At 53.2% G+C, this 12,724-nt stretch overlaps 1 protein-coding gene across 1 annotated transcript in view; it reads right to left on the bottom strand.

Annotated features, from left to right (window-relative positions):
* Positions 1-329: 329 nt before the first annotated feature.
* Positions 330-12,724, bottom strand: part of LOC102574838 (aquaporin-7) — a 34,171-nt gene continuing 21,776 nt past the window's right edge. The window contains exons 3-7 of the mRNA XM_006268251.4: positions 10,778-10,904; positions 7,094-7,231; positions 5,704-5,822; positions 2,563-2,780; positions 330-1,885 (exon numbers count right to left, since the gene is read on the bottom strand). Coding sequence (XP_006268313.1) covers positions 1,726-1,885; positions 2,563-2,780; positions 5,704-5,822; positions 7,094-7,231; positions 10,778-10,904 — 762 coding nt within the window. The 3' untranslated portion in view covers positions 330-1,725. The remainder of the gene's footprint in view (positions 1,886-2,562; positions 2,781-5,703; positions 5,823-7,093; positions 7,232-10,777; positions 10,905-12,724) is intronic.

A 12,724-nucleotide genomic window follows, 5' to 3' on the forward strand; every position in this document is an offset into this window, starting at 1 on the left:
CTGCAGGACCATTTAAATTGCAGCAATGGCATCCTTAAAGCTGCCCTGTATATGGCAGCACTGTTCAAAATATCAGCTGCCTTTAGGTCCTACTGCCCCCAGAGTAGCGTCTACACCAGGGCGCATGAGAGGGTCCTGGGAAGGTCGCCTCACAGCTGTCTTCAGCAGCTCCTGTGCTAAAAGAATCCCCTCCAGCTAAAAGCAGCTCTTTCTGAGCCCTTTCAGCTTCAGACTTTCTACCTTGTGAGGCCCTCACTCAGCAGGCTTGGCTTTGAGGACACGTGAGACCTGTGCACAGTGTAGAAGCATCAACCAAAAGGCACAAGGGCTGGTGGAGTGGCCCAGACACATTTCTGCTTTATTACTTCCACAGAGAAGTCATGCTGTTACAGACTTAAGGTCAGCTGAAACCAGGGGGAAGAGGCAGAGTCCCGAAAAACAGTCCGTTGATTCAGCCAGAGGTGAACAGCCTGGCTTTTGTGAGAGAGGATTCGCAGTCTATAGTTGCCGTCCTTGGAGCAGGACATCTGGACCCATCGTAACACCACTGCCCATCTATGTCGTCTAGCTCCGGAAGCCCAGTCGTGTGCTGAAGTCCTGCAGCCACCCTGGAGCACTTGGGGATCAAGCACAGGAGATGGGTAGAAAGCATCGGCCTGGGAAGAGGAAGATTCGGTATGCTTGGTTTTGAGGACGCTGGAGGGGGTCAGAGGGACGAATGCCTGTTCCTCTGCCCCGTAGAAGCAGCCCCTCCGGGCTCAGGACTCGTTTCAAAGTCTCCTGGTGTTTCCTGAGTGGTGTGGGGGGAGCTTGTTTTCTGTTTCAGCATTAAAGGATCCTGTTTAAAGCTGTAGCTCCACAGCTGAGTGCTTTCAGTTGCAGAAAGCAAACGTCCTGGTCCACAAGAGTCCACCAAGACAGAACAAGGGATCAGAAGGTCTCTGGACAGGAGACTGCCCAGCACTTACGGTTCAGCACTGTGGACACAGAAGTCAGGAAAGGAGAGACTCCACTGAAAGCCTTACCAAGAACAGGCTACTCCTCCCTCCATCCTGCCAAACCAGATAGCCTCGTTATAAGTGGGAGGTTACCCACTAAAGGCAGGGCCACACTAAATCAACTGGACTGACCCCCATCCCCCTGCCAGTCTGAAGACTGAATAAGGAGCCAGGCTCTGGGATTCAGGCCTTGCTGTATTACCAAGCAACGTTCACAATCAAAACGTCTTTGTTCAAGGTGCTGTCACCCCATGGGGAAGCACTGACCTTGCCTTGAATAAGAGCATATGGTGAGCTTAATCCACACCTCCCTATTGCATCTCACATCTGGGATGCGACAGAATTACGTGCCTGGAATCGTTTAAGCTGTGCAGGGTTTTTCACCAGTGCAATGGATGTATATGTGTTATTTCCGTAGAGAAAAAAATAGTTAATAAACTTTAGATCCCATTGAATAACTTATTTAGGGCAGAGCCACATTCGGCCCTCTTGAGAATAATGTGATCCATTAGAAATCCCAGCTAGTCTGATCGAGTTGCAAAGATTTATTCAAACCTAGCCTCCATCCTCACACCTGCCAGAAGTGGGGGATGAATAAATTAAAGGTGCATTTATTGCCGGTGGGTGTCTGAAGAGCCAGTCAGTGACGATCGGTGTAAGTGCACGTGTGCAACACGCCTTGTCTACAGCTTTGCTTTCAGGCGTAGTTCTGGGGAACAGCTGGATGTCACATCCGAGCACTCTCCAAAGTGTACTTCTCTTTCTCATTTCCACTGTCTGTAGCCGTCTGATTATGGAGGTCAATGAAGAGTTTGTGGACTAAAACACCAAACAGACTTCCCAACGTCGGAGCTACGATAGGGACCCACCACCAGTTATTTCCAGCCCTAAAAGAAAATACAGGAGAGAGATTTCAGATGAATCAGACAGGGACAGAACATATGCCCTGCTGTCCTGTCCTGTGTAGGTACTAGCCCAGACAGTCGTGTCTGTCCATGTCCTTCCCTGAGGCGTACAGCGAAATTCTCTTGTAGCGGAGCTTTTCTTCCCCTAGAATACACTGCTTCTACGTGTCAGGTATCCAGGTTGTAGCTGTACTGGTCTGGAGGCAAAAAGGAATCAGAGCTCATGGCAGAGGTGATATCTTTTATTAGACCAACTAGATTTTTGCAAAAAAAAATTCTTTAATTGCAAGCTTTCTGACTCCTTCTACAGTGGCATTTTGCACTCCTGTGTGAGGATTGCAAAGGGGACTTTCTGTATGAGGATCTCAGACTCCCTCTGAATCAATGGGAGGTTTGCTATGGACTTTGAGAAGCTTTGGGTCAAACTCCAGATGAAGCAAGGCTCATCGCACCCACTCGGGTAGGGAAGCCTTACTGTCCACATCCTACAGATAGTGCCACGCAGACCAAAGTTAAGTGATTTGCCCTGGGTTATCCAGAAAGCTTGTCTCGAGGCCAGACATGGCACCCAGATGGGTTCCCAGTCCTGTGCCTTCACCAAATGTGGGGACGGTCAGGGAAACCTCTGTGATCTGCCCAGCATGAAAGGGACCCCTTACCTGAAGACCTCCAGTCCCCAGCCGGCTATGGCAGTGAAGATCCGGGGAGGCAGGTCTCTCGAGGGGTTGATGGCATATCCTGTGTTGATTCCCATTGACATGCCGATCACAAAGACCAGGAGCCCCGTGACCACTGCCTGGGTTCCCTTTAAGGCTGGATTATTCTTCTCGTCGTGGATGATCAGTATGCCCAAAAGCAGCACTGCCGTGCCAGTAAACTAGAGGCAGAGGAAGAAACAGGTCGGTTGAGAAAGCAGCACCTCAGAGAGGGATAAAAACTGGTCACTGCATAAAAGGAAGAGATCCCGGAGGTGGTTTGAAAAGCCACAAGCGTGAAACCTTTTTCCTCGGGGCCATCATTTGATGTCTGGCCAGATGCTGTGGAGCCCGTGTGGGATAGGCAGCCCAGTTCCTAGTGAAAGCATCCGTCACGCTAGCCAGCAACATGAATATGGACGCACAGACATTGAGTGAAATGATCTTTCGTCTCTTCTCTCCACTAGCCCTAGGCACTGAGGAGACATCTGCATCACAGCAGCCAAAGGTCAGTCTTGCCTCTGAGCCAAGAAGCCCCCATCTCTGCTTCGTGTCCTCATCGACATGAGAAGTGAGGTGGAGAGGATGACGTGGGTCCCCCAAGCCGCTGCTCCCGAGCAGGCCAGGAGTCTAGGTCCCGCGTGTGGTGTCAGGATGCCCTGGGCTGTCCTCACTGCCTCATTTCTGGGGTCCTCACACAGAGCAGAACAGGGTGAGCAGGACCGACTGGCCCAGCAGCGATACTGAGGTCTCTAACACTGCAGGGCAGATGAGCCTGTTTGTACCCGGCTCAGGCAGAGCCCCGAAAACCTGCAGCAATGAAGCAGCCAGCTGTGCTCGATGTAAAGGTGTCGGGACACGAATGCCAGCCCTTCTCACAGCTGCTGCCAGGTGCTCTGTGCCCACAGGGGAAAAACGAATCTCCCTTCTCTGATGGAGCACAGCCATCATTTTTAGCCCTGCTGTGTCACGGGTATCATGGGACTTGAGCCGAGACAACTGCGTTTGTCCCTCTGCTTTGTGGGAATTCATTCGGCACCTGTTTTTTGCAGCTGTTGCACCCAAAGACATTAATAAAAGTGATAGCTTTGTGGCTGCTGGGATCTCACACCGCCATTTAGCTTGGGATCGATTGGGCTTAGAATTGATCGCTGTCCGGTTGCATCCCATGCTTTGCAATTATACTCTGGTATGGCAAAGTCCCCATGCAGCAGTCATGCTGTGCATCGCCTAGAAGATAGGCCAGATCTGAGGCCATGTGGGGACTCCACTGTCATCACTACATGGCCGTTCAGGGCAGAGCTGGATCTTTTGCTCCAGGAGCACAGGAGCCCTCAGATTTCAACTGAAAGAGACTCTCCATTCACTGGTTGCAACATGGGGGCTCTGACATACAGCTGAGCTGTCCCGGTACAATATCATCCAGGAAGCTCTGGTCTGTGACTGGGATTAAATGATAATGAAGATGATGTTGGTGAATGCAATGTTCTTTCTCCAGTAACCCTCCACTGATGAGCTGGAGCTGGAGATGGCTTGCATTTGAATCCCAGCTAGCAGATATGCTCATAATAGACAATGCTGTGCATCTTTCTGATGTACAAGATAGACTTTTATCTCACCCTTTGCTTTGTCTGATCTGGCTGTGGTCTTATCTGCCACGAGTAAATACTAGGGTTGGGCATTTGACTGGTCAGATAAAGTTAGGTCAATTGACTGGGTCAAATATCAGTCAAGAATTGTAAAAGATTGCTAATAGGTCCAATTAATACACAGAAAAAGCACAAGCTTTCCATTAAGAAATGTGTCCCAAAAAAACCCGATAAAAATCATATTTCTGTCAAGAAAACTCCCAACTCTCTTATAAAACTGCTGTAATCTTTGACCAATCAAAAATATGAAGTCAATTGACCAGTCAATTGGCAATATTTGACTGAACAATTGACTGCCTTGCCAACCCTAGTAAATACACTTAAATCACAGCCAAGAGGTTCAAAATTGCCAGTTCTGCAATCATCTTAACATCACCACACCAGAGCATCGAGCCAGGAAAGCTGTCTGAGAAAGTTTGAAGGCTGCCAGGCCCCTGGTGGGAGGGGAACTTTTTGGGGTGCTGTGGAGAGGCTCAGAAGGAAAAGGTTATAATTGCAAAGCATGGGAGGCAACCGGCCAGTGATCAATGCTAAGCTGAATAGCAGAGAGAAACTCCCTTAACAGCGCAATCAGCCACACCGAGGACCAGCGTGGGTACGGGCCGTATCCAGCACTAGCAATGTGTAGGGAGCTGGAATGGACTGGGCCTGTACTGGCGGGTGGACAAGACTTGTTCCCTCCGAAGCCGGGTTGTCCCCCAGGTGAAGGAAGGGGCAGGTTCAGCCCCAAAACAACAGACCACACAGGATCAGATGGTGTATTTCTGGGCTGGGGCATGGTAGGGTAGGTCCTGGTCCAGCACATGGCCACCATGATGCTGCCATGCCCCTGGGTGCAGCGTCTCATTGCCAGCTTGCTGATCCTCTCCCTCCATGGGAGGGTCCTGGGGGTCAAATGCTCCAACCCCCCTGCTCCTGCGTCATTCCTAAGCCATCTTCAGAGAAGCCTATCCAGGTCCCAACCCCTACCATGGGATCAGCCCCTTCCCCAATTGCTCTATCAGTGGCCTGTTTGGAGCTGCCTGGAGACCTTGTCATGATGCACCAAGATGGGAAATAAGCAGGGGTTCCCCGATGCCCCCCGAGAAACTGAGGCAAGCGCACCTCTCATAGCCGCGTGCCATGCAGAGCCGGCGTCTTGCGGGAAGACGGACAAGCCGGTTCCCAACACGGCCCTGCTTTGGGGCTCTCGCTGCTAACTCCCCATCTTCATACGTCCACCCGCCGCCAGCTCCCGCGCTCTCCATTTCCAGGGACCCACCTCTCAATCATACCACATAGCTGTGCCCACTCGCCTTTGCCTGCAGCCCCTCCCATTGCAACCCAACCTCCTTCTTGGCATTCAGCTCGTCCGCATAGGGGCTTATTACAGCTCCTGGCTCCGCATCATCCATGTGGCACCCTCTCGACACCACGCATCCCCATCCTCCACCCTGCAGGCACCCTAGGGACTGACCTCGTTGAAAAATGCCCCTGTCAGGGACATATAAGGGGCTGGGTAGGTGGCGAAGAACCCGGCCGTGGCATTGGGTCCCGTCACGGTGAAGTTCCCTCCAGTGTAGAGGTAAAGTGCATCTAGGAGAAAGGAAAACCAGGGTAATACATGTGGGGAGAGAGACAGGGCAGGGCCCTCGGCGCAGACACCACAATTGCAGCGTGGGAGGAGAGGAGCGGGAGGACGTGGCCTTGCCGTCACACCCTTCCCAGGCACGGAGTTCATCGACCGCTCATCTCCAGGAGACTTTGGCCTGGAGACACTACGGCAGCCGCCTGAGCTAGATGTGACCTCCCGCTGCAGCTGCACAGCCTTGGGGGCCCCCAGAAAGAAGAAAGACTCCTTCCCTGTGCCCCAGAGAGGCTTTTGAGATATGCCAGAGCCAGCAGCCCGACGGTCTCGCTCCTGGTAGCAGCAGGCAGCAAAACAAACCCCACCTTGTCCTCATCCTCCGAGGTGTCCCCCTTCCTCCCAGCTCCAGCTGCAGTCGAGGTGGAGCTGCAGCTGCTGAAAGTGTTTTAAAATACCACGTCCCATCGAGCCACCCGCTATACCCACTCTGCACCCTTCCCCCTCCAGCTCTTGCCGTGGCAGCCCCAGCCTCAGCAACTCTGGGGAGGGCTGGCTGCAGTATGGCACAAGGCAGATGCAAGCCCCATGACTGACTCTGGGTTGTGATGATACCTTCCTGGGGCCAATTCAAGGTGGTGGCTTTATGCTACAAAGCCCTAGCAGGCCAGAGAGACATGCACCCTCCCCAAAACCCAGCCAGGGTGAGGGCAGTGGAGACATTCAACATCTTGTGACCAAGAGCATGAGAGTTCACTGAGAGTGGTGGCATTTGCTCCCCAAAGAGAGCTCAAGTCTCTTGGGCCAAGCCCAGGGGAAGTGTCTTTTCACAGGGGACCCAGAAGGTAGGTGCAAGGGTACAGCATATCTTTTCAGTCTGACACTGTGCACTTGCACTAAGCCAGGTGAAAGCACACCTGTCCTAGTGTGCATCTAATCATGGGCTAAGACACGGAAGGACCAGCAGAAGGGAGATCTCGGGCAGCTTGGCCCTGCAGAGCAGAGAGGCAGGAGCTGAGCAAGTAGCTCCTTCACGTGAGATCAGCAGCATACCCTGAAATATGTGTCGCTCAAGCCATTTGCCCAGCTCCAGCATGGGTTTAAACCCTCCTGGACTCAGCATCCAAGTGCTATTCTCAGCTGGCCAGGAGGGAGCATGGAAGATGCACTAGCCCTGCCTTGGCTGGCCCGTGGAGCAGCGCCGTGCTTCCCAGCATGCCTGTCTGGCAATCAGACTAACGCACGGCCAGCCAGGACCATAGCTGGGGAAAAGCCACCGTACCGTAATACAAGCCGAAGATCGTGGCTGCTGCCACGAAGGACCCCAGGAACTGGCCCAGCACGTAGGCCGGGAGCTTCTTCCAGGGCAGCTTCCCCAGGAGGCAGTAGGTGAAGGTAATGGAGGCATTCATGTGAGCTCCTGTGGAAAGAAAGCATTGCATCTGCTTTACTGCACCTGTTGCAGAGCAACGATTGCACCGTTGCTGGTCACCCCTGAGGCTGGTGCTGGGGAATACCAGGCACCAACAACATCCACCTGGGAGGAGTCATCCCTTGGGCATGTGAGCCCTTCCATCCACCCATGAGTCTTGCTTCTCTCCAGGCACCTCTACCTGGTGCTGTCACATTGCCCCTGCGGGAAGTGACTGCAAAACACCTCTCACACCAGTGCGTGGCTATGATGTGGAGCGGCCCCAGTGCAGCAGCTCCCAGTGATGTAGCTCAGTGCCCCACCCCGACCCTCGGGTAGACCCTCAGGCAGTGGACTCCCATGCATCTCCCATGCATGCACACAGGTCTCCCATGCAGGGAAAGGAGGCTGGAGACTTGCTGGGATGTGGTTCCCGGTTGTCCTACACCTTGTAGAGCAACACAGAATAGCAGCATTTGCATGCACTACAACCTCCCCAAAGTCCATGGACACGGCAGGGCTCGGCACCTCCAGAATTAAGTCTGGAGGGGGTGCCGGGACTACATCTTCATGGTGGAGAAATGAGGCCTATAAGGTAGGGCAGGAATGAATTGCAGCTGGGAAATTACCCCCGCAGCACTCTGTGGCTTAGCTGTGGGATATCACTTGTCCTGGGTGACTAATGTATTATCATTCCTGCTGTTAATTAACTTCTCTCCTGGCTTCACCCACAGATCCTGAGCAGGGCAGGAGAGCACATAGCCCCAGAGTGAGCTGGAGCAGCCTCCTGGTTGCTCCATTTTCTAAAGACACAAGAGTCATTTTTCCCCTGCTCCGAGGAGCTGTTTTGCTGCTGAGACAAAAGACAGTCTTGCTCCTCTGGTGCTGGGCTGGGCCTCGGGAGATCTGGGTTCACCCCTGATCTCTGCCACAGCGTTCTCTTGTGACCTTAAGCAAATCACTTATTCTCTCTGCCCCCGTTCTCCCATCTGTAAAATAGGAGTGCTACTTCTTCCCAGTTAGCTTAGCAAGCTCTTCAGGGCAGTGGCTGCCTCTTGTCTCAAGCTCAGTGCCCAGGAAAAGGTGGCTCAGATCTCAGTGGGACTCTCTGGCACATGAGTACCCTGGAGGGTGGCTCCAAAGAGGATGGAGCTAGGCTGTTTTCGGTGGTGGCAGATAACAGAATAAGGAGCAATGGGCTCAAGTTGCAGCAAGGAAAGTTGAGGTTAGATAGTAGGAAAAACTTTCTTATGAGGAAGGTAGTAAAGCACTGGGACAGGTTACCCAGAGAGGTTGTGGACTCTCCATCCTTGGAGGTTTTGAAGACCTGGGTGGACAAAACCATGGCTGGGATGATGCAGTTGGGGCTGGTCCTGCTTGGAGCAGGGGGTAGGACTAGATGTGACCTCCTGAGCTCCCTTTAACCCACATTTTCTATGAGTGTATGATTCTACCCAACTGATGGCTCATAGGCGATGCTATGCCCGTGAGACCCTCCAACTTCGTGCATGGCTGCAGGAGTTTTTGCCTCACACAGGTTCGTGTTTCTTTAGGTGGACAGGGAGAGTAAGCAGGACGTTGCCAGCAGCCCATTGCTTGCTCAGTGTCATTGCCCATGGGCTGGTGAGGCCTGGGGCCAGTGCTGGAGAAGTTACTCTTATCCAGGCCAAGGAGTCAAAAATGGGCAGTCGTGATGCCTGGCCACAGATACTAGCAGGCCTTATCCACCTTGGCCCATGGGCGAACCAAGCCCGGGATGAATTCGGATAACTTTGCTCTCACCCTCCTGTCTTAATGGCCATGCCCTTTTCTACCCCAGGACCAGGGGGCTGGAAGGGGCCTGCTGACCATCGAGTCCAGGCTACTGCATTCCCAAGCAACTTTTTACTCAAGTGCCTTCAAACCTGCCAGCCCCTTGCACACCGCTAACACCAAGGTACCGCTGGAAATGAACCGAGACACGGCTTCACTTGTGTCATCAGCACTGTCTTACAACAGGGAAGAAGCAGGGGAGATGAGGCACTGGCAGGACCCTGCCTGGCGAGCCGAATGGGACTGGAGAGCAGCAAGCGTGTTCTCCCCTGCCAGCTCCCGTAGGCTGGGACACACTATCCCTAGTCCGCCCGTACAGCATCTTCCTAGGAGTCTCCTCTCTGTTCACTGCAAAGGTGAAGCCAACCCGCGATCCGAAGTTGGCTCTGAGTCTGAAGGTCAGTACGAGCCCTGTCCCTGCCTGAGCTGAAATGACACCTCCTCTCATGTCCTGTATCTGAAGGTCAATCCCTTTGCTAACAAATAGGGTGTAGGCAATCCCCTTCACCCAGCCTCCTTCCCCCCGAGCAGATCTATCACCTCCAGACGGACAGAGAGGCTGCAAGCAGGCTGCTTTTCCAGGTGCTTTTCCTTTTCTCCTGCACCCCCTGCTATGCCCTGCCCCTGGAAATCCCACATTTCATCCTGCAATGTTAGGAGCAAGGGTTGGGTTCACTTTCCTGCCAGCATAGGCCCCACTCTCTTCTGCCAGGACAGATAAGCACAGTGATTACAGAAGGTAAAAGGCATGGAGAGATCCAGTGCTGTTGCCCTGAAACAATATCCCTAGTGTGCAAGTGTGTGTGTGCACATGTGTATGTGCCTGTGTGTGCACATGTCTATAGAGATGTGTGTGTCTGTGTGTGCATGTGTGTATGGGCATGTCTGCAGATGTGTGTGTCTGTGTGTGCAAGTGCGTGTGTGTGTGTGCGTGTCTCTGCACATGTGTGTGTGTGTGTGTCTACGATCAAACTCATCAGCTGCTCAGTGCCACTGGCACCAGAATTTCTTATAGAACAAGAGACTGAGTTCCCACCGAGCAAGATCCAGGCTACACAAGGTTTACTTCAAGGAGACTGGAGTCCAAAGTGCTCCTCACTCCCTTGTTGCCCTCCCATGCCCCTGCAGGGAGTCCGGGCAGGGAAACCAGTGCATCCAGAAATAGTGAAAGGAGGGTTTTGAGTCACCCCTTGCAAGTCCTGCGCAGGGGAGGGGAACCCTGATGCTCTGAGTTTCTTCTCAGGCTGCTCCATTGGGATCAGGGGTGGCACATGCCTCCTATTGCATCCATGGGGGGAATGGGAGGTCCATCTCTGGACCTGGGCGGTGGATCTAGGGGAGCCAGGGGCCATGTGCTCTGAAGGGGAAGTTGGGGAACGGTGACTCCCTACTCCGCACGGTCCCCTCCCTCCTGCAATACTTCCACCTCCACAGCCTCAGCACCCAGATGTGTGTCCAAGGCTCCTGCTCCCTGTGCTGGACCAGCGCTGCCAGGACAGCAAAGCCTTTCCACCAGGGTCTCAGTGTCCAGGGGAAGGGTCCTCACAGCTGTGCAGCAATGCATCTCTAGGTCACTAAAAACACAACTTTTTCAGCAGCACCAGCCCAGAAAAATGCACTTCCCACAGGCCACCTCCCTTGAAGGCATACCCAGCACCCACAGTACCCCCCTGCCTCCTTCACCTGCAGAGCTGGCTCCAGGAAGACGCCCCTCCGCGCCCTCCATCCACCGTGCTCACTCACCTGAGATCCCGCCAGCTGCATGGATGCCCAAAGCAACGCCCAGTCCGAATGACAGGTTGATGCTCAGGTATTCCCCAAACTTTCCTCCTCCTAGATTCACCTGGGCAACGGACCCTAAGCCAAGGAGCTAATGCAGAGACAGAACAAGAAAGATGCACCATTGCACGAGTCCTCCCAGGGCTGGGCTTGCCCAGCGGCTTTGCCTAGATCCTAGTCGAGGCTTCAAGAACATCACAAACGTGACGACACGAGGAGGACAGCCGCTCAGAGATGGAGGATGGGGTTCCCCGCAAACCCTCTCCTCGGGAGACCCGCTGTGCAAACACGCACGTGCCCCCTACAGTGGTGATTTGCACCCAGGGTGCCGTGAGCTCTGTGGGATGCCATGCAACGTTAGCACTCTCAGGTGTGCAAACACTTCCACGTGATTCACAAGAGACTCCAAAGTGCAGAGGGTCAAAGCCATGCTGACCTGCTGGGGTCTTTCTGCGCCTTTGGCCACAGGAGAATTGCTTTGTTTAGTCAAGAAATGAGTGAAAAGCTCAGAGCTGGCATATTTGGGGTGGTTTGAGTCTAGCAAGAGGGCCCCTGAGCCTAGAAAAGTTCATAACCACTGATCTAGAGCTCCCATCCCTGCCTTGCAATTTGGGACTGGGGCATGGAAGTGCAGATCCAGGTTGCTGTCAATGATGTGGGTCAAGCTACAGCCCCGATGGCAAGACCTAGCCCTAAAATACAGCCACGCTGAGACGTTCACTCCAGGAGCTAAGAGGAAAAGGAGCCGAGGTATCACGTAACTAGAGCTGGGAGGGGGTTTGGGGGAATGGTTTAGTCTCTGAAAATATCCCGGGGTGCGAAGGAGGGTGAAACTCTTCAAAGCTGGGCCAGGCTAGTGAGTGCTTTGAGCCACAGCAAAGGAAATGCTGGAGGAGCCAAACCCTGGTCACCTCACCTGACATGGGTTTTGAACAAATAACACTTTTCCAATTTGTTTTGGACACAATCGTTTTGTCCCCGCAATTGTTCACCTTGAGCTTTAAGACAGGGTTGGGAAGAATGCGTTTCAAACAACAACCAGAAAAAAACCCAAAACCAACCCAACCCCCCCCCCCACCAAAAAAAACCTTATTTTTCCAACAACCCCCCCCAAAAAAAACTTATTTTTCCAAGAAAACTAAAACAAATCTGTTTTTTTTTTACTCTTTCAGTTCAGCCAGCAAAGAGGAAAGTCAATTATTTACCCAGTTCTAGGCATTGTTCCTACCATATTATACAGAGGGAAAGGGAACGTCTCACAATACTGAATCCCAGCCATCTCGGGCGTTCGAGAGAGCGCCCGGCACCCGGCACCACGAGCGTCCCCAGGACTCAGCAGATCACCGGTGGAAAGCGTTGTGCCAGGGGCTGGGTAGGGTCGTCCTGTGCTAGCTAATGCTGTCACTCTTTGCCTGTCCTGTTGTGCTGCCCCGCATCTCCCAGCCTGCCTTTCATGACAACTTTGCTGACTTGCTTTCAGACATCACCAGAATCCATCCTTCCACCCCGCCGCTGGACCGGCCTCTCGCCCCCACATCCGTGCACACGCTCCGATGACCTGCTGCATGAAGCGGTGATCTGCACTGTGTGAAGGCCATTTCCCAGCTGGCCGTAGGTCTCTGGACTCTAGAAATCCCTTGTGAAGCTCCTTTCCTGCTCAGGCCAGAGTATTTTATTGCCCTGAGCTGCATCACCAAGGACTGCCCCGCAGCAATGACAGAACAAAGCCGTTGCAGAGCGTGAGCATGGGCTGAGGAAGTTCATAGCTATACTGGGGAAGCCCCAGGGCAGACTAGAGATAAGCCACTTTCTAGGAACAGCTAAATCAAGCCAAAACACAAGTATTGCCTCTGGTCTCATGACCCCTGTGTGGGATCGTGCTGGTTCCTGCGCCCGCTGTTTCAGCGAGGT

Source organism: Alligator mississippiensis, chromosome 3 (genome assembly GCF_030867095.1).
Source record: "Alligator mississippiensis isolate rAllMis1 chromosome 3, rAllMis1, whole genome shotgun sequence".
NCBI classification, from domain to species: domain Eukaryota; kingdom Metazoa; phylum Chordata; order Crocodylia; family Alligatoridae; genus Alligator; species Alligator mississippiensis.